Source organism: Scyliorhinus canicula, chromosome 29 (genome assembly GCF_902713615.1).
Source record: "Scyliorhinus canicula chromosome 29, sScyCan1.1, whole genome shotgun sequence".
Lineage (NCBI taxonomy): Eukaryota > Metazoa > Chordata > Chondrichthyes > Carcharhiniformes > Scyliorhinidae > Scyliorhinus > Scyliorhinus canicula.
The window spans coordinates 8170514-8197735 of NC_052174.1; the positions used below are offsets into that span (position 1 = coordinate 8170514).

Sequence of the window (27222 nt, forward strand, 5' to 3'; positions counted from 1 at the left end):
AATCTAAATTTAAAAAAAAAAGCTTTGCCAAAGGGTCACCTGGGCTCTCAACGTTGGCCCTTTTCTCTCCCTTCAGATGCTGCCAGACCTGCTGAGATTTTCCAGCATTTTCTTTTTGGTTGCCACCAGAGTATTACCCTGGTTTACTAGCTCAGTGATAAAACCATGACGCCATGACCTTCCGCAGGTTCCAAAGCACTTCACAACCAATGAAATGCATTGTAGGAAACCCAGTAACCAATTTGCGCAGTGAGATGCCCAAACCTCAATGACTGAATGGATAATCTGTTGATTGAAGGATAATTGTAATCTAAACTGTCACAATTCGGTACCGAAGGAGTGCCGTATTGTTGGGAGTTTCCATCCTTAAAATAAGGAGTTGTGTCAAAAGCTTTTTTTTTTTTAAAATTCAGAGTACCCAATTCATTTTTTCCAATTAAGGGGCAAGTTAAGTGACCAATCCACCTAGCGTTCACATTTTTGGGTTGCGGGGGCGAAACCCACGCAAACACGGGGAGAATGTGCAAACTCCACACGGACAGTGACCCAGAGCCGGGATCGAACCTGGGACCTCGGTGCTGTGAGGCCGCAGTGCTAACCCACTGCGCCACCGTGCTGCCCTCGAGCCAAAAGCTTTTTAACAGACACCTGAAAGACCCCACAACACTATCGGAAGTTATCCCAGTGTCCCGATTAGCTTCCTTCAATTTACTGGACCAGAAACTGGTTTACCTGGCCATTCACCTCACTGTTATTGCTGCTGCAGAATAGCTACAGCAGTTGCCAGTATAAGGGATTTCATTTTTCATCGTCTCTGACGTAATTTGGAAATTCCTAAGATAAATTGCGATGTAAATGTAAAATATGTTGATATTAAAATATGACTTGGGTTGCAGTAAAGTGGTTATATTTCTTGTGCCTGACTCTTTTCAGTATTTTACCACTTGCTCCATTTCTTTTTTTAAGCAAAAATAAAGTTAGAGTACCCAATTCAATTTTTTTCCAATTAAGGGGCAATTTAGCGTGGCCAATCCACCTACTCTGCACATCTTTGGGTTGTGGGGGCGAAACCCACGCAGACACAGGGAGAATGTACAAACTCCACACGGACAGTGACCCAGAGCCGGGATTGAACCTGGGACCTCGGCGCCGTGAGACGGCAGTGCTAACTACTGCACCCCACTTGCTCTGTTTCTGAGCGATCATTTTGTGGCTTTGTTTCAGTAAAAATTATATTTTGGACGTTGAAACTTTTGTGTGTAGTTCACCCGTTTTCCCTTATTGAGAAAGTCCTTGCGGGTGAAGCTTGGAGTGTTAACGTTTCACGACTGAAGTTGTGCACTCTGAACTTCATTGTTTAGGATCGCCTTTCAGACGCTCCCTCTTCGTTAAACTAGTTTTAATGCCGTGCCACTAAGCTTCCAGATCGTCTGTGTCGGGTGAGTTAGCTTTTCTTTCCAGAAAGAAAACTAATCTCTTTCCCCTGAAGTTATGGGAAGAAGTCCAGAAAAATTCGGAGTGTCTATGTTTCATTCGCAAGGTCAGTGCGCAGTCTGACATTCCAGATGTGCATGCATCTGAAGTTGTTCCCCTGGGGGCAGAGATTTGACAAGAGGCGTTAAATTTATGAAGGATTTATCTAGGGTAAATAAAGAGAAACTGTTTTCAGTGACTGGTTGAGAGCCAGAGGAGATTGGCAAGAGAGCCAGCGACAGACTGAGGACGTTTTGTTTTAATACACGTGTGTGTGGCTGCCTGACGGGGGTGATGTAGACCAATTGTAAACCGATTTGGATATTGCTGAAAAGAGACATGTTGTTGAAACTTTTCATCGTGCACTCATCAGGTCAAATGCAAGAATGCCAAATTTCAGACTCTCAACGATTTCATACTGCAGGGAAAGGGCGCCAATGATTTGTGGTTTTAAAAAGCAAGAACTTGACCGCTGCAGGCGAGGACTGCATGCTCCACACTGCATCCAATGCTGAATTTGAACCTCTGGTTCGGGATGATGCACCGGTGCAGTCACCACAATGGCACAAAAGGCTCCTCATCAATCAAAGGCTGATTTGGGTCCTGCACTAAATCATCTTTTTAAACGAAAGAAACCAGATCGCAACTGTTCTCCGGAGTGCTGTTCCACCATTAAAGTGGCTGGAGCACGACAATAAGCATAGTTTCTTTTAATTTTATTTTCAACAATTAAAATTTTGAGGGGAATGTGTGTAATTTTGTTTTCAAGCGATGCAAGAAAAAAAATCAAACTTGCCCGAATACCAGAGCGGGCCACGGCCTCTCTTTCCCTTTTTGCGTGATTACTATTCCTGCATCAAGAACCACATTGCTAGTTCATCACTGGGCATGCATCAAGGAGCGCATATCCGTGCTGCTGTGTTGAGTGCAAAACATTCTGTGGGAGATTATGCATTAGAGGTGCATTTTTTTTAACATTAGCATACAATTTAGCATTCATTGAAAATTGTGCATCTAACTGTAGTGTAAGTGCTCTGTACAAAATAAAATAAATGCATCAAAGTAGGTTTTGATAGAGTGGTCTCAGGTTTACAGGTCGGGAATGTAACCCTTCTTTATTGCTTGCTTTTACATGGGAAAGTGATTTCCATTTATCACATTTTCAGTCAGCACACGGTTTATTGTCAACACATTAGGGAGAGCTAAACGGGGTCCGCGCATCATTCGAAGCTCGTAGACAGGTTCAAAAAGCAAATTGAATGCTGGCCTTTAGCTTCAGTAGCTTGGAATAGAAAGGGATAAGGGGCTGGTTGAGCACACTGGGCTAAATCGCTGGCTTTTAAAGCAGACCAAGGCAGCCGAGCAGCACGGTTCGATTCCCGTACCAGCCTCCCCGGACAGGCGCCGGAATGTGGCGACGAGGGGCTTTACACAGTAACTTCATTGAAGCCTACTCGTGACAATAAGCGATTTTCATTTTTCATTCTGCCTTGGTTGTACAGAGCCTGTTTGGATCCCTGTTGGGAGTACTGCAATCAGCTTTGGGCACCATACCTCTGGAAGTCTGTGTTTTCTATTATAAATACTTATGTTCCCAATTAAGGGGCAATTTAGCGTGGCCAATCCACATCTTTATTGTGTGTGTGTGTGTGACCCACGCAGACACGGGGAGAATATGTAAACTTCACACGCTCAGTGACCCAGGGCCGGGTTCGAACCCGGGTCCTCAGCGCTGTGAGGCAGTAGTGCTAACCACTCTGCAACCGTGTCACCCCCTCTGGAAGTCTGCTGATCATCGGTAACACTAAAACTTGAAAAATCCCAAATTATTAAATTGTCAATTTTTTAAAAAAAAAGTGATTTTTATATAACCTTTGTAATAAATATTTTGTGATACCCAACACAGTCCAGGCACTTCATAGAAAAGTTACAGCACAGAGGGAGGCCATTTGGCCCATCTTGTCCATGCCGTACGAATATAAGAACATGGAGCAGGAGTTGGCCATCTGGCCCCTCGAGCCTGCTCCGCCATTCAATAAGATCGTGGCTGATATTTTTGTGGACTCAGCTCCAGTTACCCGCCCGCTCACTGTAACATTTTATGCCTTTACTGTTCAAAAATCTGTCTATCTTTGCCTCAAAAACATTTTGCCAGGTCGCCTCAACTGCTTCACCGGGCAGGGAATTCCACCGATTGACCCTTTGGGAGAAGAAGTTAATCAATTCAGTCGTAAATCTGCTCCCCCCTAGTTCCAGGTTTACCCGCCAGTGGAAACAACCTACCTGCTTTTATCTTATCTATTCCCTTCAGGATTTTATATGTTTCTATAAGATCTCCCCACATTCTTCTAAATTCTAAAGAGTATAGTCCCAGTCTACTTAGCCTGTCCTCCTAAGCCAATCCTCTCAACTCTGGAATCAACCGAGTGAATCATCTCTGCACCCCCTCCAGTGCCAGTACATCCTTTCTCAAGTAAGGAGACCGAAACTGCACACAGTACTCCAGGTGTGGCCTCACCAGCATCCTATACAGCTGCAACATAACCGTCCTGCTTTTCAATTCCATCCCTCTAGCAATGAAGGACAAAATTCCATTTGTCGTCTTAATTACCTGCTGCACCTGCAAACCAACTTTTTGCGATTCATGCACAAGGACACCCGGGTCCCTTTGCACAGCACCATGCTGCAATTTTTTTTCCATTTAAATAATAGTCCATTTTGCTGTTATTCCTACCAAAATGGATGAACTCTCGCTTATTAACATTGAGCTCCATCTGCTAGACCCTTGCCCACTCACTTAAACTACCTATATCCCTCTGCAGACTTTGTGTCCTCTGCACATTTTACTCTACCACTCATCATAGTGTCACCTGCGAACTTTGACACATTACACTTGGTCCCCACCTCCAGGTCATCTATGTAAATTGTGAACAATTGCAGACCTAACACTAATCCCTGACGAACACCACTAGCCGCTGATTGCCAACCAGAAAAACACCCATTTATCCCCGCTCTTTGCTGTCTGTCAGTTAACCAATCCTCTGTCCATGCTAATACGTTACCCGTATCGCCATGCGTCTTAATCGTATGGTGCAGCCTTTTGTGTGGCACGTTGTTGAATGCCATCTGGAAATCCAGATATGTCACATCCGCTGGCTCCCCATTGTCCACCGCACTCATCATGTCCTCAAAGAATTCCGCTAAATTAGTCAAACAAGACCTGCCTTTCATGAACCCATGCTGCGTCTGCCCAATGGGACGATTTTTACCTAGATGTCTCGCTGTTTCTTCCTTAACGATGGAGTCAAGCATTTTCCCACTACAGAAGTTAAGCTAACCGGCCTGTAGTTAACTGCCTTTTGTCTACCCCCCTTTTAAAACAGTGGCATCACATTTGCTGTTTTCCAATCTGCCGGAACCACCCCAGAGTCCAGCAAATTTTGGTAAATTACCACGAGCACATTTGCTATAACCTCTGCCACCTCTCAGCACAGGGATATCCAGGTGCCTATTCTAATCCCACCTTTCCACACCCAGTTAATAGCCCTGTAGCTTACAGCACTTGAGGTGCAGATCCAGGTACTTAAAACATTAAAAAAAAAAATTTTTTTTTTTTTTAAAGAGTATCCAATTCATTTTTTTTCCCATTGAAAGGGCATTTTAGCGTGGCTAATCCACCTAGCTTGCACAACTTTGGGCTGTGGGGGCGAAACCCACGCAAACACGGGGAGAATGTGCAAACTCCACACGGACAGTGACCCTGAGCCGGGATCGAACCTTGGCGCCGTGAGGCAGCAGTGCTAACCACTGCGCCACCCGTGCTGCCAATTCCAGGAACTTAAAGAGCTAGGGTCCCTGCTTCCACCACCAAATCCATACTGCCCTGTGCGTGGAAAACGTTCTTCCTCATGTCTCCTCCTGCACCTTCTTGAATCTATGTCCTCTGGTTGTGGAATTCTCCACTAAGGGAAGCAGTTTTATCCTGCCCGCTCTTATCACTTCCCCATATCATTTTGCACATCTCAGTTAGTCACCCCCTCAGCCGCCTTTGTGCCAAGGAAAATAACCCGAACCTATCCAATCTCTCCTCGTCGCCACACTTTCTTAGCCCAGGCAGCATTCCTGTAAACCACCTCACACGCTGCCCAGAGCAATAATGTCCTTCCTGTAATGTGGCGACCAGAATTGTGCACAATACTCCAGCTGTGGCCTCACCAGGATTTGACACAATTCCAACATTATATCCGTACTTTTATCTTCTATACCTATGCCAGTGACTGAGAGCATTCCATATGCTTTCTTAACAACTTGTCTGCTTGGAACTGCTACCTTTAGAGACCTGTGTACTTGTACGCCAAGATCTCTCACTTCATCTGCCCCTCTTAATATATTCCCATTTATTATGTTCTGCCTATAACTGTTTGACCTCCCTAAATGCATGACCTCACACTTCTGTGTTAAATTCCATCGCCACTTTATCCCCACTCCACCAACCCATCCATATCGTTTTGGAGATTATAGCTATCCTCTACACTGTCCACCACTCAGCCAATCTTTGTGTTGTCTGCAAATTTCCCAATTGTGCTCCCCACATTCACGTCCAAATCGTCAAATGTAACACAAACGGCAAGGGTCCCAACAGCTCACAGGGCTAATTGCTGGCTTTGAAAGCAGACCAAGCAGGCCAGCAGCACGGTTCGATTCCCGTACCAGCCTCCCCGGACAGGCGCCGGAATGTGGCGACTAGGGGCTTTTCACAGTAACTTCATTGATGCCTACTCGTGACAATAAGCGATTTTCATTTCATTTCATTTCATCAAGCCCTGTGGGACACCACTTGAAACAACTTTCCATTTGCAAGGGCAGCATCCTTCGATGTCAGCTCCGGGGTTCCCCAAACTTTGGGAAGAGCTACTGGGGCTTCAAACCCCTCTCCTCTCTGGCAGCATTGCACTGTGTTGTTTATTAATCCTCGAGCAATAGTCATTCAGCTGCTTCTTAAAAAAATGGGCAAATGATCAATCACTTCTGTTTTCAAATCCATTCTGCAGCTTCCCTATATGATGGGGAGGAAGGAAGACCAGTCGCATCTCACCTTGGGATTGTTGTCCTTGCGCCTGCTCATCCTGTGCTCCGTATCCAAGTTAAATAGCTTGTTTACCCTAACTACCTCCGTATCACTCCTAATTTCCAAGCTGGTGACAATGCAGCTATGTGCTGGGGCCCCATTGCTTGGTTACTGAACTTCACGTGGTTTTAAACCCTTGCATGAATCGCTATTTCCTTTCGGTATTGGCCAGATTTTGCTGGCAGGGATATTTGAAGAATTGCGCAAGTGTTCGTGATTCATGGCATAGTTGATTTTGAGATGTATTGAGCATGTTTCCAGGTCCCCCTCGTCATTGCCGTTTCCAGTAAGAATATTGCCCCCTTCGAAGGAAATTATTTTGCCAGGAAACTTTGTTTGGTCCATAAATGGCAGATCTTGGAAAGATTAAAATGATCTCCCAAAGTCAGCCTCCCTTGCTCAGTCTGTTTCAAGTGAATTGCAAAGCGGCACGTTAAGCATGACCCCCCCCCCCCCCCCCCCCCCGACTCTTCAGTTGGTGAAATCGGGAGACGTCAAGATGGAAAATTGGGCATCTCGTCTTCAGGGGTGAGAGTTGACTTGACTTTTTTTTTGTTTGTTTTATACATATTTAAGATGCGGTCGATGTTCCCTCTCCCTTTTCTTGCCCCTCCCGTCCCCTCAGTGGCCACATACAATAGTGCAAATTAAGTATTCTCACAACAACATATAGGATTTGGTTTGGTGCAGAGTGAGAGAGAGAGGTCAAAATTGCTACACATCATAAAACCGTATGTCTGGCAACATGCATTGCTGATTGGGGAGTGCCCTGGCAAGACCAGGCCCGTGGGCAAGCCAAGGACAATTTGTCCAGTAATACGGTCATGGTGCCCGCTCGGGAAGTTTTGTGCTGCAGCTGGCCGCCTCTACTTCTGCTAGGTGGTACTTGTGTGCATTTCTGAAGCTTTCTGCACCCCCCCTCCCCACCCATGTCAAAATGCAACGGCTGATGCTGTTACGCAATTATCCCCTTTACTGCCTGGCAAGCTTTCCTGGCGAGTCTCCCTTCACATCTCCCATCAAGACAACAGCAGGAAGTCATCAACCGCTTCGTTTATAATCTCAACTCCTCCCCCAGTTTGTTTCAAAACGCATTTTTAATAAACAAAATAAAAGCTTGAACCAGGAGGCCTCCGATTAGATTCCCAGACAGTGCGCAATTGGCTGATCTCGGCTGAGACCAGCAGCTTTTCAGTGTGGTGGTTGGCACTGGTCTGGCTCGAGGTGCCGGGGTTCCTGCTCTTGACTGCAACCCAACCAATGACTTGTGCAAGCGCGCGGATGTTTGGTGCGGGCGGAATGCCGGGGGGGCGGGGGTCTTCTGTGGTGCCCCTCCACACAGACCATCGTGAAGAGTGACCACTTGGAAAGGCACCAGAAACTTTCCCCCGCACTGCGGCACTCTGGCCACCGGCCAGGAGGTCAGTCGAAAGGAATGTTTTTTAAAAAAGAAGGAATTACTTTTCCTTGTAGGGCTTTAATGTCAGATATTTGTCGCTTGACTCCCGGTTATTATCTCGTGCTGCTTTCCGTTCTCGCGCTAGGTCCCGAGACTAGAATGGGAAGATGTCCAGTCAGTTGCTGTCCCTGCCCGATCGTCTGTTTGAATTTGGTGCCGGTGGTTTGGAGAATGATGGGGCTGACTGAAAGACGGAGAAGGAGGCAGATGTGCATCAAATCGGGCTGTGGCCAGCTGGCAGCCAGTGAATACCAACAGAATCAGGCTGATCTCTGCAGTGTAGGGAGAGCAGTATCAGGCTCTCATACAGCTGAAGGCAGTGACAGAATTACTACATCCGTTGTGTTGCATTTGAGCCTGGCACCAGCGCATCTCTTGCCAGAGCTGATGGATGTGAACATTTAGTGGGGAGATAGGGCTGAAGACTCAAGCTGCAGAGGTTCAAGAAGGCAACTCACCACCATAGTTTAAAAAAAAAGGCAGTCCCAATATCTGGGGCAAACTGTTCTCTAAATACATTTAGAATACCCAATTTTCTTTTTCCCAATTAAGGGGCAATTTAGCGTGGCCAATCCACCGACCCAGCACATCCTAGGTTGTGGGGGTGAGACCCACGCAGACATGGGGCGAATGTGCAAACTCCACACGGACAGTGACCCGGGGCCGGTTTGCCCAGAGCTGTTACAGTTCAGTAAACTCCGCTTCAGATTTAAATGGAGACTGTGGTCCGATCATTGCTGCCACTGTTCTATTTACCTGCTGCTGAACTGCAGGAAGTGTTCAGCATTTTTGTTAGAAGATGGGATTGAGGGGCAGCAGGGTGGTGCAGTAGTTAACACTGTGGCACTAGGTTTGCACATTGTCCCCGTGTCTGTGTGGGTCTCACCCCCAGAACCCAAAGATATGCAGGTCAAGTGGATTGACCACACTAAATTGCCCTTAAAAAAAAAATGGGGGGGGGGGGGAGGGGGGGGGGGGGGGAGAGAGAGGAAAGAGTGCTGGAGACCAGAATTTGAAACTCACGATGAAAACAGAAATTCACTTCCCTTTGCTGAAATCTAGCTTAAATGCGCAGGAAATGATTTATAACCACTTCCTGTAGAGTTTCATTCAGGATGTTCTGATTAAAAGCCCTTAAAAGATGTTTGATCCCTTTTATAGCCCAGGGTTCAGACCCGCCTCATTCAAGTTTAGAATGGTGTAAAGCAGAATGCAAACAAGCGCACCCAGCGTGTTAGAACATAGAACATAGAACAGTACAGCACAGCACAGAACAGGCCCTTCGGCCCTCGATGTTGTGCCGAGCCATGATCACCCTACTCAAACCCACGTATCCACCCTATACCCGTAACCCAACAACCCCCCCCTTAACCTTACTTTTTAGGACACTACGGGCAATTTAGCATGGCCAATCCACCTAACCCGCACATATTTGGACTGTGGGAGGAAACCGGAGCACCCGGAGGAAACCCACGCACACACGGGGAGGACGTGCAGACTCCGCACAGACAGTGACCCAGCTGGGAATCGAACCTGGGACCCTGGAGCTGTGAAGCATTTATGCTAACCACCATGCTACCGTGCTGCCCAAAGTGTTGCTGTGCCAGATTTCTTCATGTGGGGCCTGCATCCTATCAAGGCATGGAGCTGGTGGAAACTGTGCCGCCTTCTCCTTGTTGTGGGCTGGGCGTACTCCCCCCCCCCCCCCCCCCCCCCCCCCCCAAACAAACATTTCTGCCTTGAGACAATTGCGCTGGGCTGGGAATCATCCATCAAAGCGGTTTAAAATCGCTAACTTCACCTGTCTCTGCAGGCTTTACACGCACAGCTACTCTGAAAAGATTAGAAGGAAAACGAGCAGTTTCTAACTTCAGAGGAGCTGTCTTAAAAACACCCAGACCGAGTCTGACCCGACCCCATTCCTCCCGCCGATAATTGCCACTCCCGAGGAAGTCACGGGAGCCACTATCTTTAGCCCGCTGCTCCAGTGAGGGAGTGCTCTGCCATGGTACAGAAAACTCCAGAGTAAATTATGGCGTTCACCTGACCTCTGAATTTGGTTACAGTGAGCACGAGAGCGTGCCTTTCAGGTGTTATTCAACAGAGTTCTTCGGCGCTTTTAATCAAAAAATACAAGCTTTATTCTAAGATCTTTGTTAACATTTGTATAAACACACAAAATAAGAATTTTTATCAACTGCAAACATGAAGACCCCACACAGCGGCAGCAATCTATGTATAACCCTTAATGAATTCCCCCTTAACTGTTCCAATTCAATAACAAAATCCAAGTAAAACCAGAAACCCCTTTTCAGAGTGTGGCCCAGCACACGACACTCTTACTGGTATAAGACTTGTTATTGATGACTCTTGTTCCCCTTTCCAAACAACAGGTTTGAATTCCTTCTCCTTTACGTTATCAAGCAGTCTGGAAACAGCTTTTAAACTGAAGATCGAGAAGCACTTCTTTCAACCTGTGCAGTTCAAAACAGTCCAAACTCGAAACAAACATAAAACACAGAGCCACAGCCCAGCCCAGCTCCACCCACACAATGACATCACCGAAGCCATGTGATAAGACAACTTTTCTTGGGGAGGGGCACTCCCCATGATAGTTATATAAATGCAAGTTCATATATAAATATAAACAGTGTTGCAACATGAAAGTAGCTTAGTGGCTATAATCCAATTGAAGGCGGTCATTTCTCCAAAGACACAGGTTGTTGGCTGGGTTAGAACTTTCACGTGGTGCTTGATTAGCATCTTGGCTGTACTGTACATTATCGTAGAATCCCGACAGTGCAGAAGGAGGCCATTCGGCCTATCGAGTCTGCACCGACGCTCTGAAAGAGTACTTCACCCAAGATCACTCCCCCACCGTATCCCATTAACCCCTTAATCTAACCTACACATCTTTTTGACACTCGGGGGCAATTTGGCGTCTCTAATCCACCAAACCTGCATATCTTTGGGACTGTGGGAGGAAACCGGAGCACCCGGAGGAAACCCACGCAGACAGTGCAAACACCACACAGTCACCCAAGGCTGGAATTAAACCTGGGTCCCTGGCGCTGTGAGGTAGCAGCGCTAACCACTGTGCCATTGTGCTCCCCCCCCCCCAAAAAAACACGCGTGTGCAGTCAAACCACCAGCCTAGATCAAAAGGAGCCAGAAGTGCTGAGGCCCTTGCTGAGACTCCAGATGTATTTCTTGTGTCTCTTCCCACTAGACAGCCCCACCTCTGAAATCCTCACTGCAGCAGTGCAAGCTTGTCCTGTTGGAATGCATTATAGGGATTATCTACACCGTGTAATAGTTTGTAACCGTTATCATAACTTTCAGGCCTTGTGGTCTTGAAGTAAAGATGGGGGGGGGGGGGTGGTTTGTAATTTGGACTATTAAAATTCCACAGGGTTTAATCGCTTTGCTGCTGTGACCACACCGTGCAAGCGAACACTTGTCGGAGTCTTCATTGTGGAAAACAGGGGGATAGACATTACTGAAATAGTTTTTTTTTTGCACGACCCCAGCACTTGTGGAAAAATTGAGATGCCGGGATCATTTCCGGTAAATGGGTGCGGAGAGTTAAAATTGGCAGCCAAATATGTTGCGGCGTTTCTTCAGTGTTCCGGTCATTCGAGGTGCGCTGTTCCGCTGATTGTTTGGTGCAACCGAGACCGTTCTCCCGGTGGGTGGGAGGAGACAGCGGTGCACGTCTCTGCAATTGATGACGAAAAGAATCTGTACTGAAATGGGAAGTGACTTCTGCAAGTTCACATGGGTTGCAATTCAGAAGAGCTTGCGGCTTGCAAAGGCAGTGGTTTTCAAATTGCTGGTTTCAAATTGGGCTGTAATCTAATTGAAAGAATTTGATGATGCTTTCAGTGTTGTGTGTCCTGTAGCTGTCACCTGCCCAACACAAGTTGGGGCCATATCTTTTAAGTCGCACATGGGAAACTGTGGCGTCTCTTTTCTCCGCCTCATGCCCTTCCCTTGCCCAGCTTATCTTCTGAAGTTAGCGGTCCCAAGTTGCCGGGTGCCTCGAGGTCGAAATGGGATTTAGTCAATCGGTTTTGATGGCCCTGCAGGATTGTGCTGCAGTCTGGGGACCATGTGCTGTCCATTATCTTTGGTTGTTGGAGCCACCCACCCCTCAGACATGCATGCAGCCTTCTGGGTGCATTGGAAAGCAGTGTGGTGAATGGGAACCGTTCCTCTTGATTAATAAATGCTTTATCTCCATATTACTCCGAAGACCGCCGCTTGCCCGCAGACAGAGGAAGTGGTGAGCACTTCATCCAGGCGTGTCTCCGCACCCCACCTAGACATTTGCTTAAGAGTGGCATTTGCGGAACAAGTTATTCATCTGTCTCGCAAGGTCCGAGAGCAGAACTGTATGTGTTGGTGAAGTGGGCGATTTCACGATCCTGACGTTAACTAAGCTTTTTGAAGAATACCCAATGGTTTTCCTGACTACAAATTTCCCTCCCCAGTGATCCCATTCCGGGATGAGTTGATTCCATGTTGAAATGTGGCTCTACGGGTGCTGATTTTCCTTCTGGTACCTAAGGCAGGCAGCTTTCAAACGCAGCCTTCTGACTTAACGGAGAGTGCCATCTGTGAGCTAGGGTAACAGCGGTGGCCTGTGGATCTGTTGTTTCAGTTCTTTCCACGTTGTGCCAACCCGTGGCGCGTTCCAGCGGCCAGTCAAAGGGAAGAGCAGTGGCAATGCAAGTCCACTTCCTGCTGGCTTCTTCCAGAGCAACCGTGAAACTGGCCTAACGAGACTAATAGAGAAGAAGATGCAGACAAAATGTGTGGCCCACAGTAGTTGCCCAAATTTAATGACGTGATTTTGTTTTTAATCTTGCAGAGCTGTTCTGTCGAAGACAAGGAAATGGCAGCAGAGACTCAGACTTTGAACTTTGGACCCGAATGGTAATGTATAATCTTAACACTGTGTGAGACAATTGGGAGTCATCTTTACTAAATTTAGAGTATGTTATGGGCCAGTGTTTAGAGAACCCCAAAGTGGATCATGAAGTTCACCTGACCCACAACTTTTAATAGATTGTGGTATGGGGAGCACACGGCCCACTCTACAGGTGTGGTACAGCAGAAATGGAAAAGAATTTTTAAAGCAAAACAATGTTTATTCAATGAACTCAGTTAACCTTTTTAAAACATACAGTGAACATCTTAGCAACCATCAATTCAAATACAACCCCCCAAAGAATACAACACTAAGTAATCCTTAAACTTTCCTCTTAACATCCATAATAAGACAAACAAAAACCTTTTAACAGAAGCACATGAGGTTTAAATTCACTACTGAGAGCAGTTATCACTCTGAATTTACCAAATGTTCAAGCGATAGTCTTTGGATGGCAGAGAGAAACAACATTACACCTTCTTTGGCTGGCTGCAGCTCCAACATGAAAACAAAACCAAAAAGTACAGACACAGCCAAGCTTTTCTCAAAGTGAAACTAAAAGCTGACAGACCGCACAGCTCCGCCCACACTCTGACATCACTGCAGTAATAAACACCCATTTCTTAAAGGTACTCTCACATGACAAGTACCAATTCTTTTTTTCCAATTAAGGGCCAATTTAGCTTGGCCAATCCACCTATCCTGCACATCTTGGCTTGGATCACTATCTGTGCAGAGTCTGCACGTTCTCCCCGTGTCTGCCTGGGTTTCCTCCGGGTGCTCCGGTTTCCTCCCACAAGTCCCGAAAGACGTGCTTGTTAGGTGAATTGGACATTCTGAATTCTCCCTCTGTGTACCCAAACAGGCGCCGGAATGTGGTGACTAGGGGACTTTTCACAGTAACTTTATTGCAGTGTTCATGTAAGCCTACTTGTGACAATAAAGATTATAAAAAAAATAGTGTCCTGTCCATCAGAGGTTAGTGAAAAACAGACGCCCCAGCACTGACTGGGGAACTCCATGGCAAACCTTCCTCCAGTACAATAAACCTTTCATTAACTACTACTCCTTCTTTCCTGTCGGTAAGCCACTTCTGCATTCATATTGCAACTGTCCTTTTTATCCTATCTTACGCCTTTTAGAAGTCCGTGTAGACCAGGGGTGGGCAAACTACGGCCCGACAAAGGTTTTATGCGGCCCGCCAATGAGGTTCCCGGAATCATAACCGGCATTTTTGAAAAGCCGCTGGGGAAAAGCCGCTGAAGTAAATGCGCTTATTGAATAAGCGCATTTACTTCAGCGGCTTTTCCCCGGCGGCTGTTCAAAAATGCTGGTTATGATTCCGGGCACCTCATTGGCGGACCGCATAAAAACGCGCGTAGTGGGGTGGATGAGTGGGCTGTCTCATTGGTCGGTTTAGTTGGGTGTGCGACCAATAGGAGTCCAGGTTACAAACAATAAGCCTTATTATTGCTTGTAACCTGGACTTCTATTGGTGTCTCACCCAACTAAACCGACCAATAAGGCAGCCCCACTCATCCACCCCACTACGCGCGTTTTTATCGTTGACTCGGCCAGGCTGTGCTTCTGTCAGTGTTAAGGATCAGCACAAGCAACTTGACACCTGATTTCAACAAACTGGTAAATGACTGCAGTCAGATGCATCATTCTCATTGACATTGTTCTGTTACTTACTGAGTTACTTTGTTTTTCAAATAAATGTGCTTTTTTTTCCTTTAAAGACCTTTTATTTTGGCTATTTAAAATATTAATTATTTTACTTAATATACCATGCGGCCCTTTAAAATGGTGAATTTCTGAATGTGGCCCTTGCACGGAAAAGTTTGCCCACCCCTGGTGTAGACCATGTCAACAGCATTGCCCTCATCAATCCTCTCTGTTTCAGCCTCAAAAAAAACAGAAGTTAAAGGTGATTTGCCCCAAAGAAGTCCACGCGGGCTTTCCTAATTTACCCATATTTGTCATGTAACTGTTAATTTTGACCTACGCTATTGTATCTAGAAGTCTGCTCAAACCAAAGTTGAACTGATTGACCTGTAGTTCATGGGCTTATCTTTTTCCAATTAGCCTGTATTGTTTGCAATTTCCCAGACTTCTGGGGCACTGCTGAGTCAAAGGAAGAGTGAACAATTACCGCCCGTGCCTCTACAATTTCCACACACGCTTCCCTCCATACCCTTTGATGCAGCCCATCCGGCCCTGGTGCCTTATCGACTTTTAAGTAATGACAAGCTATCCAATGCCACCACCGTTTCAAATTTAAATCCATCTAGCGCCTGAATTACCTCAGGTTTTGCCACGGCCTGGGAACCACTGTTGCAAAGTATTCCTTTAGTGCCTCGGCTCTGCCCTCATGTGTAAATCTCCTTTTTGGTCCAGAATCGGCCCTATTCCTCTTACTATTTATATGCCTATGGAAGACTTTGGGATTCCCTTTTATGATCGCTGCCAATCTCCCTTGTTCGATTTTTTTTGCTACTTCACTTTTCTGAACCTCCTGCATTCATTTCATAGATAGAATTTACAGTGCAGAAGGAGGCCATTCGGCCCATCGAGTCTGCACCGGCTCTTGGAAAGAGCACCCTACCGAAGGTCAACACCTCCCGCTATCCCAATAACCCAGTAACCCCACCCAACACTAAGGGCAATTTTGGACACTAAGGGCAATTTATCATGTCCAATCCACCCTAACCCGCACATCTTTGGACTGTGGGAGGAAACCGGAGCACCCGGAGGAAACCCACGCAAACACGGGGAGGATGTGCGGACTCTGCACAGACAGTGACCCAAGCCGGAATCGAACCTGGGACCCTGGAGCTGTGAAGCCATTGTGCTATCCACAATGCTACCGCGCTGCTGGGTTCCCAGTTGTATCTTTTTTTTTTAACCTGACCAAGGATGTGCAGGTTAGGTTGATTGGCCATGCTAAATTGACGCTTGGTGTTGGAAGGGTAAATGGGGATAGGGCAGGGGAGCGGGCCTAGGCAGAGTGCTCTTTCAGAGGTTTGGCCTAGACTCGATGGGCCAAATGGCCTCCCTCTGCACTGCAGGGATTCTATGACTCCTGTAATTAACACACATTTTCTTCCTTGTCTTAATTTCCATCTCCTTCGTCTTCCAGGAAAGAAGTTGGATATTTGTCATTGTTGATAGTTCCGTTTGCACCGTAGTTTTAACGTCACCATTATATAGAATGACCCGTAATGAATTGCTCTTTCTCTCCCTCTCGTTGCAGGCTTCGTGCGTTGTCCAGTGGCGGAAGCATTGCCTCCCCACCACCTTCACCTGCATTGCCAAAATACAAATTAGCAGATTATCGATATGGAAGAGAGGAAATGCTAGCACTTTATATGAAAGATAACAAGGTATTTGCAGCACCTTTCAGCCCAGCGTGGTCAGAAATTTAATTTCCCGTCGTGCAAGTCTGCCCATTTCTGTTAAGCGATGTTTCGAGATATGGCAATATTTGTCAGCTGCCCTCTGGCCATGCTGTACTGAATTTGGCCGTGCTGTACCGAATTTTTGTTCTGCCGTCCCAAAGCTCGTATGCTGGATGTTGTGCACAAAATTTTTTTTGTAACCTTCGATGACATCCAAGAAGGTTTGGGGAGCCGTACGGCATCGAGAGGAACTGCTGGTGCTCAATCCCGATGGGTGACCCATACCGCTCCCTGATTCCGCTTTGATCGATGGCTCTCGGTTTGTTTGTGGGTGTGACCTTCAATCGTCTTGTCAGTTCTTTCCTTGTGTGAGCAGAAGACTGTTCCTGGTGGTTTATTTTTCCTTGTTGCGTTATGCTGCTTCGTGCAGCAGAAGCTGCTTCCTTGATGTATGCTTTGACAAAGGAAGCTCCAGACTATGAAATGAGTTTGACGTGTTTATTGAACTGTTAACACAGTTCTTAAATGAGTTCGACTCTCTGCTAATCTAACTGTAGTAACTCAGTCTATCTTTACCGGCCTGCTCTAAGCCACGTGCTGGGTGTGATACTGTTGATCAACCCTGATGTACTCTCTGCATGTCTGTCTGTGGAAAGAGGCAGAGCATGTGTGCACTGTCCTTTTATATGGGTTACCCTTTACCCCTTATGGTAATGCCACTTCTGGGTGTCCTGATTACCCATTGGTTGTGTCCTGTTGTAATGACCCATTGGCTGTATGTCTGCATGTCATGACATCTCTGGTGCTCCCTCTAGTGGTTACTTAGTTGTAGTGTATTGACATTCACCACTTGTGTATATACAGTGATGCATATCACACATTCCTGAGTTAGAAACTAGTTGCCCGACATCAATCCAGAGTTTGCGTGTTGAGTGTTTAAGTCGATGGAGCAGGCACATTTGGATGTTAACATAGACGGCATGACCCATTCCGCAGGTCTGTTTGCAACCAGAAAATCGTGCAAATTGATTAAAAGGGAACTCTGTGGGCTTCAGCATTGGAGTGGAGTCAAGCCACCAGGCCGCCTCGGCAGAATTTGTACAGTCCAGGTTCCATCGAAGAAGTTGGATTTAAAAACTGGCGGGGCATCAGCGTTATTCCAGTTAGGTAGCTCCGACCGAGGGACCCCTGCTGTCCAAGGGTGAGAAGATAATGAGCAGGATACCTTTTGGGTGCTACTGGCAAAGTGGTTTTCAGTGACGTTAGATGTAACCGTGCTCCTGATGGCTGGTCAGATTAGTTAAATGTGGGCAGCACGGTGGCGCAGTGGGTTAGCCCTGCCGCCTCACGGCGCCGAGGTCCCAGGTTCGATCTCGGCTCTGGGTCACTGTCATAGACATAGACATAGAACAGTACAGCACAGAACAGGCCCTTCGGCCCTCGATGTTGTGCCGAGCAATGATCACCCTACTCAAACCCACGTGTCCACCCTATACCCGTAACCCAACAACCCTCCCTTAACCGTACTTTTTTTTAGGACACTACGGGCAATTTATCATGGCCAATCCATCTAACCCACACATCTTTGGACTGTGGGAGGAAACCGGAGCACCCGGAGGAAACCCACGCACACACTGGGAGAACGTGCAGACTCCACACAGACAGTGACCCAGCTGGGAATCGAACCTGGGACCCTGGAGCTGTGAAGCATTTATGCTAACCACCATGCTACCCTGCTGTCCTTGTGGAGTTTGCACATTCTCCCTGTGTTTGCGTGGGTTTCGCCCCCACAACCCAAAGATGCCCAAGGGCAGCACGGTAGCATGGTGGTTAGCATAAATGCTTCACAACTCCAGGGTCCCAGGTTCGATTCCCGGCTGGGTCACTGTCTGTGTGGAGTCTGCACGTCCTCCCCGTGTGTGCGTGGGTTTCCTCCGGGTGCTCCGGTTTCCTCCCACAGTCCAAAGATGTGCGGGTTAGGTGGATTGGCCATGCTAAATTGCCCGTAGTGTTCTAATAGTAAGGTTAAGGGGGGGAGTTGTTGGGTTACGGGTATAGGGTGGATACGTGGGTTTGAGTAGGGTGATCATTGCTCGGCACAACATCGAGGGCCGAAGGGCCTGTTCTGTGCTGTACTGTTCTTATGTTCTATCTTCTATGTGCAGGGTAGGTGGATTGGCCAGGCTAAATTGCCCCTTAATTGGGGAAAAATGAATTGGATACCCTTAAATTTAAAAAAAAAGATTAGTTAAACGTACGATGAGTGACGCAGAATATGGAGGAAGGCAGGGACTCTTGTGACATTGGTGATCTCCATACTGGGACTGTGGTTGCTAATGGAAACTAACGTTTAATCAGATACATGGAGTGATAATTCATGGCTGTAATCCACACAATGCATTAGTGAGGATGCCCTTGAAATGTTCTGTTACGGTTAGCTCCGGTCCTTGAAGTCCCAGAGAAAGAAATGGAAAAGGGTTGTTGAATACATTTAGTAGTGATGCGATAACATTGACAGTCTGGTGAGCTATGGTGTTGGTGGGCTTTTGAACGTATTGTTTAAATTCCCAAGTAAAGCAGAACGGAGATCAGTTACAATTTCCTTTACCATTTGACCCTCGCCAGAAAAGGCTAGCGAGTTGCCCCTGACAGGCTCCCTTCATTTGCCTCCTTGTTTGAAAGAATGACGCCCTGCTGTGCTTTCAGTAAGTGAGCGAGAATATTGGCCAATGGTGCGGTGCACAGGGGCAGCGTTGCGAAACTCGCTCCGAAGCGGCCCACAAGACCAGTAGCTGTCCAAGATCGATGATGTGAGAGGCTGTAAGCCGAGGTTACGCCAGTGCATTGTGCTGATGCCTGTTCCTGGTTTTGTCTCGTCAGGTTCCTGAAGAGTTGTCGGACAAAGAATTTCTGGCTATCTTACAAGATGAGCCGCTTCTGCCCTTAGCACTTGTACCTCTTACAGAGGAAGAGCAGGTGGGTGGTGTTAATGTGCTTTGTTAAAAGCTGCAAATATAGCTGGATGCACGGTGTGTAAACATTAGTTATTTTCATGAACTGAGCAATACTTTTGCCAGCTAGTCTCCTGGACTTGTGGACTTAAAACTGGGTCACTGCTGATAAACGTCCAACTAAATTTATAGCAAGGGCAGCGTGAATAGATGTTGTTTCCTCTCCTCCTCCTTCTCCAACCCCCGGTCTGCAGGGAAGGCAGATCAGCTGTATAAAAAAAAACCCAGTGCGTTTGTCCCTTCAATAGGACCTGCTGCGTTAGGATCGTGTTCTCATTTCCTCTGTCTCTCACTCTTTCTGTCTTTCCTCCACTCTGCTCCACCGCTTTGTCGCGACATCTCGTGGGTTAACTGTGTGGTTAAAACTGGCATATCACGGCTGCTGGTGTCACAGCCTTCAAAGAGCTGCATGATTTTATCTGGGCCCTTGGAAGAAATGAGCCTCCTTTTCATGGTTGCAGTGCATCTTGGGAGTGAGGGGAATGAAATTGCCCAAACCCGAGCCATCTTTCCGGAAGGAATTCAAACAGTGTGTGCGCGGGCATTGTGGAGGGAGTTTGGGTTGCGTCATTCAGTCCCTTGCAAAGTCGTTTTAATGAGAAATATCCTGAGGTGCGTCGGGGAGAATTATTCAACCAAGTTTGAGCCACGTATGGAGGCCTGGGAGTTGGAAATGGGTAGGTTTGGATTTGTTTATTTATTGTCACGTGCACCGAGGTCCAGTGAAAAGTATTTTTCTGCGAGCAGCTCAAACAGATCATTAAGTTCAGGAAAATAAAATAAAAAGAAAATGCATAAGAGGGCAGCACGAGGTCCACAATGTAAATACATAGACACAGACATCGGGTGAAGCATACGGGAATGTAATAATCAGGTCAGTCCATAAGAGGGTCGTTTAGGAGTCTGGTGACGGTGGGGAAGAAGCTGTTTTTGAGTCTGTTTGTGCGTGTTCTCAGACTTCTGTATCTCCTGCCCGATGGAAGAAGTTGGAAGAGTGAGTAAGCCGGGTGGGAGGGATCTTTGATTATGCTGCCCGCTTTCCCCCGGCAGCGGGAGGTGTAGATGGAGTCAATGGATGGGAGGCAGGTTTGTGTGATGGACTGGGCTGTGTTCACAACTCTCTAAAGTTTCTTGCGGTCCTGGGCCGAGCAGTTGCCATACCCAGGCTGTGATGCAGCCCGATAGGATGCTTTCTATGGTGCATCTGTAAAAGTTGGTAAGGGTTAATGTGGACATGCTGAATTTCCTTAGTTTCCTGAGGAAGTATAGGCGCTGTTGTGCTTTCTCAGTGGGAGCATCGACGTGGGTGGACCAGGACAGATTTCTGGTGATGTGCACCCCATGGAATTTGAAGCTGTCAACCATCTCCACCTCGGCCCCGTTGATGCTGACAGGGGTGTGTACAGTACTTTGCTTCCTGAAGTCAATGACCAGCTCTTTAGTTTGCTGGCATTGAGGGAGAGATTGTTGTCGGAATTTTAAGGTTTGAAGGAGATGCAGCTGGAGAGGTAGAGAGAGGAGATTCCAAAGGTTTGGTTGGGTGGGGGGGGGGTTTGCAGTGAAGGTTAGTCAGCGGTTGAATTTGTGCAAGTTCCGGTCCAGGTGAGTAGAGGTTTTGATGAGCTCTGGGTTCAGAGCATGTGGGAGGCTGGCCAGGTGTGCATTATGTCTGTGATGTTTTTCCATTTCCCACAGCAGCCGTTCTCAAGGGGTTTCAGTGCAATGGTTGCTGAATTATAGATGGCAGCAACTCACTCACAGTTGAAAATATTGACTCAGTGGGCGAGCGAATGCAGATTCAAAGAAGCTTACCAATAAAAGGATAGATTAAAAATTTGAGCGGAGAGAATTTGATTTACCAGGCTTGGCAGCAAAATGGCGCATGTCGGGTCCTGTACATGGACTGAATGTCACGTTTGAGCCTGACGGCCTTCAGTCATTCATTTGGAAGACTGTCTTGGTCTTCGCTTGACCCCTGTTGCACCATAACGCGTTGCATTTGGATGTGCCGTCAGTGTTTTTATTTAAACTGAACGTCCTGCCTTCTGTTTGTGTGCAGAGGAATTTTTCCATGTCTGTGAACAGCTCTGCAGTGATGAGGTTGATGGGACGGGGCGGAGGAGCCCCGTCAGCGGGGGCTGTCAGAGGCCGAGGCAACGCCAGGGGCCGAGGTAAGAGACAGAGACTGCATCGTGCGCGCAAGCTGCGAACTCCGAAATAGTGAAGCAAATTGGAAAACCAATGGGGGGGTGTGTGTGTGTGTGTGTGTGTGTGTGTGTTGAAAGAGCACCCTACTTAAGCCCACGCCTCCACCCTATCCTGTAACCCAATAACCCCACCCAACCCTTTTGGACACTAAGGGACAATTTATCATGGCCAATCCACCTAACCCGCACATCTTTAGACTGTGGGAGGAATCCGGAGCACCCGGAGGAAACTCACGCAGACACAGGGAGAACGTGCAGACTCCGCACAGACAGTGACCAAAGCCGCAAATCGAACCTGGGAGCCTGGAGCTGTGAAGCTAAATGATTCCAACGGTTAAATTGTCAGGACGGATCACACAAACTAGGATTATATTTCCTGAAATTTAGATGGTTTAGGAGTGATTTGATCAAAGTTTTTTCTTTTTTCTTTTTTAAAAAATAAATTTAGATTACCCAATTATTTTTTTTCCAATTAAGGGGCAATTTAGCGAGGCCAATCCACCTACTCTGCACATTTTTGGGTTGTGGGGGCGAAACCCACGCAGACACGGGGAGAATGTGCAAACACCACACGGACAGTGACCCAGAACCGGGATCGAACCTGGGACCTCAGCGCCGTGAGGCGGTTGTGCTAACCACTAGGCCACCGTGCTGCCCTGATTTGATCAAAGTTAACACAATATTCAGGGGAACAGATAGGATTGATGGAGAGAAACCTTTCTCTGGCTAGACAACATGGTTTAAGAATGAGAGCTTAAAAAATTTTTTTTTAGTGTACCCAATTATTCTTTCTCCAATTAAGGGGCAATTTAGCTCGACCAATCCACCTAACCACCACATCTTTGGGGTTGTGGGGGCGAGGCCCACGCAGACACGGGGAGAATGTGCAGACTCCACACGGACAGTGACCCAGAGCCGAGATCGAACCTGGGACCTCGGCGCTGCAGTCCCAGTGCTAACCACTGCGCCGCGGACTGCCCCAGTAAGAGAGCTTTTGAGGGTGAAATTAGGAAGCAGTTCTACACACTGGATGGGAGAAGTTTGGAGCTTTTGTTGGTAATGGCAGTTAATGCTAGATCTTTAATTTTAATTCTGAGCGTGATAAACTTTTGTTCGCCAGGAATATTAAGGGATATGGGAGTGTGGCGTTTGGTCATAGCTTAGCTGTAGTCTCATTGAATGAGTAAGCAGGCGCTCGACGAAATGGCATCGCCTTTCTATGTACGCTTGTAAGAAAAAATAATTATTTATTGAGTATGAATTGCTTTGAAATGTGAATGGTGTGTGACCGGAGTCCTTTCACTCCCGTTAACCTCGTCTATGCATCCATTCTCTTTGAGTTATTCAGCAGGCAAGTCGACCTGGAAGCATCGCCGCCAAATACAATCCTGTCAACATACAGTGTAGAAGGAGGCCATTCGGCCCACCGAGTCTGCACCGACCCACTTAAGCCCTCACTTCCACCCTATCCCCGTAACCCAATAATCCCTCCTAACCTTTTTGGTCACTAAGGGCAATTTATCATGGCCAATCCACCTAACCTGCACGTCTTTGGACTGTGAGAGGAAACCGGAGCACCCGGAGGAAACCCACGCAGACACGGGGAGAATGTGCAGATTCCGCACAGATAGTGAACAAGCGGGGAATCGAACCTGGGACCCTGGCGCTGTGAAGCCACAGTGCTAGCCACATGTGCTACCCTGCTGCCCATCTTGCAAAGATGCACGCAGTTCAGCAGCAAGTGCTGCACAGTGATCAGGAGTGAGAACCCTGTCTGAAATTCCTTGTCGTGTCTGTAAACTCCGGATTTGCTATACTGTGTGACTTAGTATCTGTAACAGCCACACGAGCAATCGTTCTCCATCTATTTGTTACTCTACCCGAGGAAGGTATTGCAGACTGGTCACATTATTTCAGTCCCGCATTGAAGTCACCTGCCAGGTTTTGTTTTTTCAACAGCGAGATGGAATTGTTAGTATGATTGCAACATAGGAGGCCATTCAGCCCGTCTGCATCGGCTCCCTCAGACCACTCCCCCGCCCTTTCCCCGTAACACTGCAAGATTATTACCTGCAGCTGCTCATCTGACTCCCTTTTAAAAGCCACGATTCAATCTGCCTTTACCCCACACTCGGGCAGTGCATTCTGGATTCTAATCCTGCCAAAGCAGATGGTGTCAATTCAATTAAAAATAATAACCTGGAATTAAAAGTCTGTCAATGACCATTAAACCATTGTCCACTAAACCATTGTCCATTCTCGTAAACGCCCATCTGGTTTACTAATGTCCTTTGGGAAGGAAATCTGCCATCCTTATCTGGTCTGGCCTACATGTGACTCCAGATCCTCAGCGATGTGGTTGACTCTTAAATGCCCTCCGGGATGGGTAATAAATGCTAGCCCAGCCACACGACGCCTGCATCCCATGAGCGAAGTAAAAAAAAGCCACTCTCTGCTTTAAAATAATAATTTTTCGCCTAATCATGTTGCCGTTGGTGCTTAGAATAGAATTATAGAATCCCTGCAGTGCAGAAGGAGACCATTCGGCCCATTGAGTCTGCACCGACCCTCTGAAAGAACACTTCACTCAAGTCCACTTCACCCTGTCACAATAGCCCCGTAACCTAACCTACCCATCCCTGGACACGCTGGGGCAATTTAGCATAGCCAATCCACCTAACCTGCACATCTTTGGACTGTGGGAGGAAACCAGAGCACACCGGGGGGGGAGAAAGTGCAAACTCCACAAAGGCTGGGATCGAACTCGGGTCCCTGGCGCTGTGAGGCAGCGGTGCTAACCTGATGGTCACCTTCCCGGTTCTCAACTCCTTTGACAAGGAGAGTAGTTTCTCGCTACCTAGTCCATCCAGACCTCCTATGAACGCCTCTGTCAGATGCAGCGTGTTATTTCGTGGTGGATCTCGGTTATCTCGCGCTCCTGCACACTCTTAACAGAAATCTTTTCCACAGGTCGAGGACGAGGGGAAAGCGGTTTCTACCAAAGAAGTTTCGAAGACGCTGAAGGGGGGTTTGGCCGCGGCGCACGCGAAATGCTGAGGAGTCAAAGCTGGGAGGAAAGGTAGGTTTCGGCAGAAGCTGTGGGCAGTTTTCCAGAGGCCTGGGAGACGCTAAGAGGATGGCTAACGCTTTATAGAGGGTGGGAGATTGTCTTCTGCGTTCTCGGGTGTCCGTTATCCAGCCCACTAGGATTGGAAAATTGTTTAAAATGATGCCTTACAATTACCATGGTATTTATTCCGAATCCTTCCTGCAGCCTCCCGTTTCTTGGATGCGGCATCAAGGGGTTGATTAAAAGTAATTAAAAGTAATAGAGCGTGGTTAGTTTTGAGTATGAACGCGTGGACGATCACATGGCTTATTCCTCAGTTGAATTTGCATAGGCTGGCACAAACACGATAGGCTGAAGGGCCTCTTTGTGCTGTAAAACACTTGACTCTGTAACAGTGAAGACGCTTTGAAGACGCAGCCGGGTTCTCTGCATATCAGCTGCGATATCTGATTCTGCCCGCCAGGCGTCTGCTTTGCGGGATTTCCGTATGCGGAAGTGCAATCTGATACCAGCGGCCTTTCTGACTATTTCAGAGGGAGATGTCTTTGACGTAATCTCGAAAATCCATGGCATGTGAAGAAATTAGTTCGGGTACAAAGTAAAATAACCGCACAGAAATGAAATCCATTCTGCGTCCCTCTCTTTAGATTTCTGGCCCTTGGGATATGCAATTGCTGAGAAAGCAAATGGAATTTTGGCATTTCGTTGCTAATGGAATAGAATATAAAAGTAAGAAAGTGCTGTTGCAACTGTATTGGCATCTGGGCTGTGCACAATTTTGGTCCGCTTACTTGAGGAAGGATGGTAAATGCATTAGGAGCGGTTCAGACAAGGTTCACTAGATTGATTCCCGCGATTAAGGACTTGCCTTTATGAAGAGTGAGATTGAGCAGTTTAGGCCTATACTCGCCGGAGTCTAAAAGTATGAGAGGAGATCAAATTGAGATGTGCTGAAGAAGATTAAATCAGCCATGATCGTATTGAATGGCGGAGCTGGCTCGAGGGGCTGAATGGCCTACTCCTGCTCCCAGTTCTTCTGTCCTTTTATGGTTCCGAGTGGACCTCCAGCACTCGACCAACATAAACGCCGTACTCAGTGCCCGAGACTTATTTGTCCAGCTATAGGCCCTCGTCGATTGACTGCCGCATGCTTTCCTGCATCCATGGGAGAAGCAGGGAGCATGCTCGGTTATTCTCCCCGCCTCCCAGGCGACGAGAGGTCAAGTGCAATTATACTGCTGCTGTGGTGGCCCAAATTAGCTCACCAGCCGTGAATGGTGGTGGACAATTAAACAACTAACTGGAGGCGGAGGCTCTACCAACATCCCTGAATGAAGGGTGAGCCAGCACTTCAGTGCGAAACACAAGGCTGAAGCATTTCAGCCCGAAGCGTTGTGGTTGTTTTATTTGTTCACAGGATGTGGGTATTGTTGGCTGGCCCAACATTTATCGCCCATTCGCAATTGCCCACCGAGAAGGTGGTGGTAAGCTGCAGCCGTGAGCCTGTAGGTACGCCCACAGCGCGGTTAGGGAGGGTGTACCAGGAGGGGAGTTTGGGTGGTGGTGTTCCCATGCATCCCCTTCCCTTGTCATAGGTGTTAGGGGTCATGGGTTTGGAAGGCACTGTTGAAGGAACGGTGAGTTCCAGCAGTGCATCTTGTAGATGGTACACGCCGCTGTCACTGTGCTGGAAGGAGTGGATGGAGCACCAGTCGAGAATGGATGATCAATTTTGCTGAGCCTCCCTAGCATCACAGATGCCAGCTTGACTCGCTTCTTGGTATCAAGACATGACTCGAGGCACAGACCCTGGACGCAGTGAAAGCTATGAACTCTGACAATATCCCCAGCTGTGGTACTGGAGACTTGTGGCCCAGAAACTACCCTGACTTCGAAACATATCAACCCATCCTCCAGTGTCAAAATCCTGCAACTCCCCTCCGAGGAGAATTGTGGGTCTACCAACGCCGCACGGACTGCAGCAGTTTTAAGAAGGTGGCTCACCTTGGGGAGGGCCAGTAAGTTCTGGCCTAGCCAGCGTCTCTTGCACCCCTCGAGAGAATGGACAAAAAGCACAGCCCACTGTTTGAATGCTTTGCGTGCCGTTGCAAGGTAGAACCCCTTCTTTACATAGATGCAGTGTCTGTTTTCATCAGGGGCAGCACCATGCTAATGTCTGCAGCCCTGCCGCGTGACCTTTCAACTGTTAGCCAGCCAGCTGTGAAGAGAGTAGACAATTGGTTTATTGGGTCACTTTCAACTTCTCAACGCTGCTTCCAGCCGTGTGAGTTTTGTACCCGAGTTGAGGGGGATTGGCGCCAGAGAATGAAAACCATTCGGGTTATCTGATTATTCCCCAGCTGCCAGAAGTCGGGTAGAACGATCAAAAATAAAGCTCTCCCAGGTCTGTATTCAAATTCATCGTAGCTGCCCTCCCCTCAGAGGTAATCCTGGTTTAGGAGTCAATGTAGATCAGTAAACAGAGGAGTGAAGGATGAAAATGATTGTGCGAGCTCTGCTCCCCAGATGTACCAGTGTGT

The 27222-nt window shown here is 47.4% G+C and overlaps 1 protein-coding gene across 1 annotated transcript in view; it reads left to right on the forward strand.

The window, feature by feature from the left end:
* LOC119958295 (GRB10-interacting GYF protein 2-like) overlaps nucleotides 1-27222 on the forward strand; it is a 120155-nt gene that overhangs the window by 50065 nt on the left and 42868 nt on the right. The window contains 5 exon segments of the mRNA XM_038786729.1: nucleotides 12934-12998; nucleotides 16250-16379; nucleotides 19275-19370; nucleotides 21465-21576; nucleotides 24583-24691. Coding sequence (XP_038642657.1) covers nucleotides 12958-12998; nucleotides 16250-16379; nucleotides 19275-19370; nucleotides 21465-21576; nucleotides 24583-24691 — 488 coding nt within the window. The 5' untranslated portion in view covers nucleotides 12934-12957.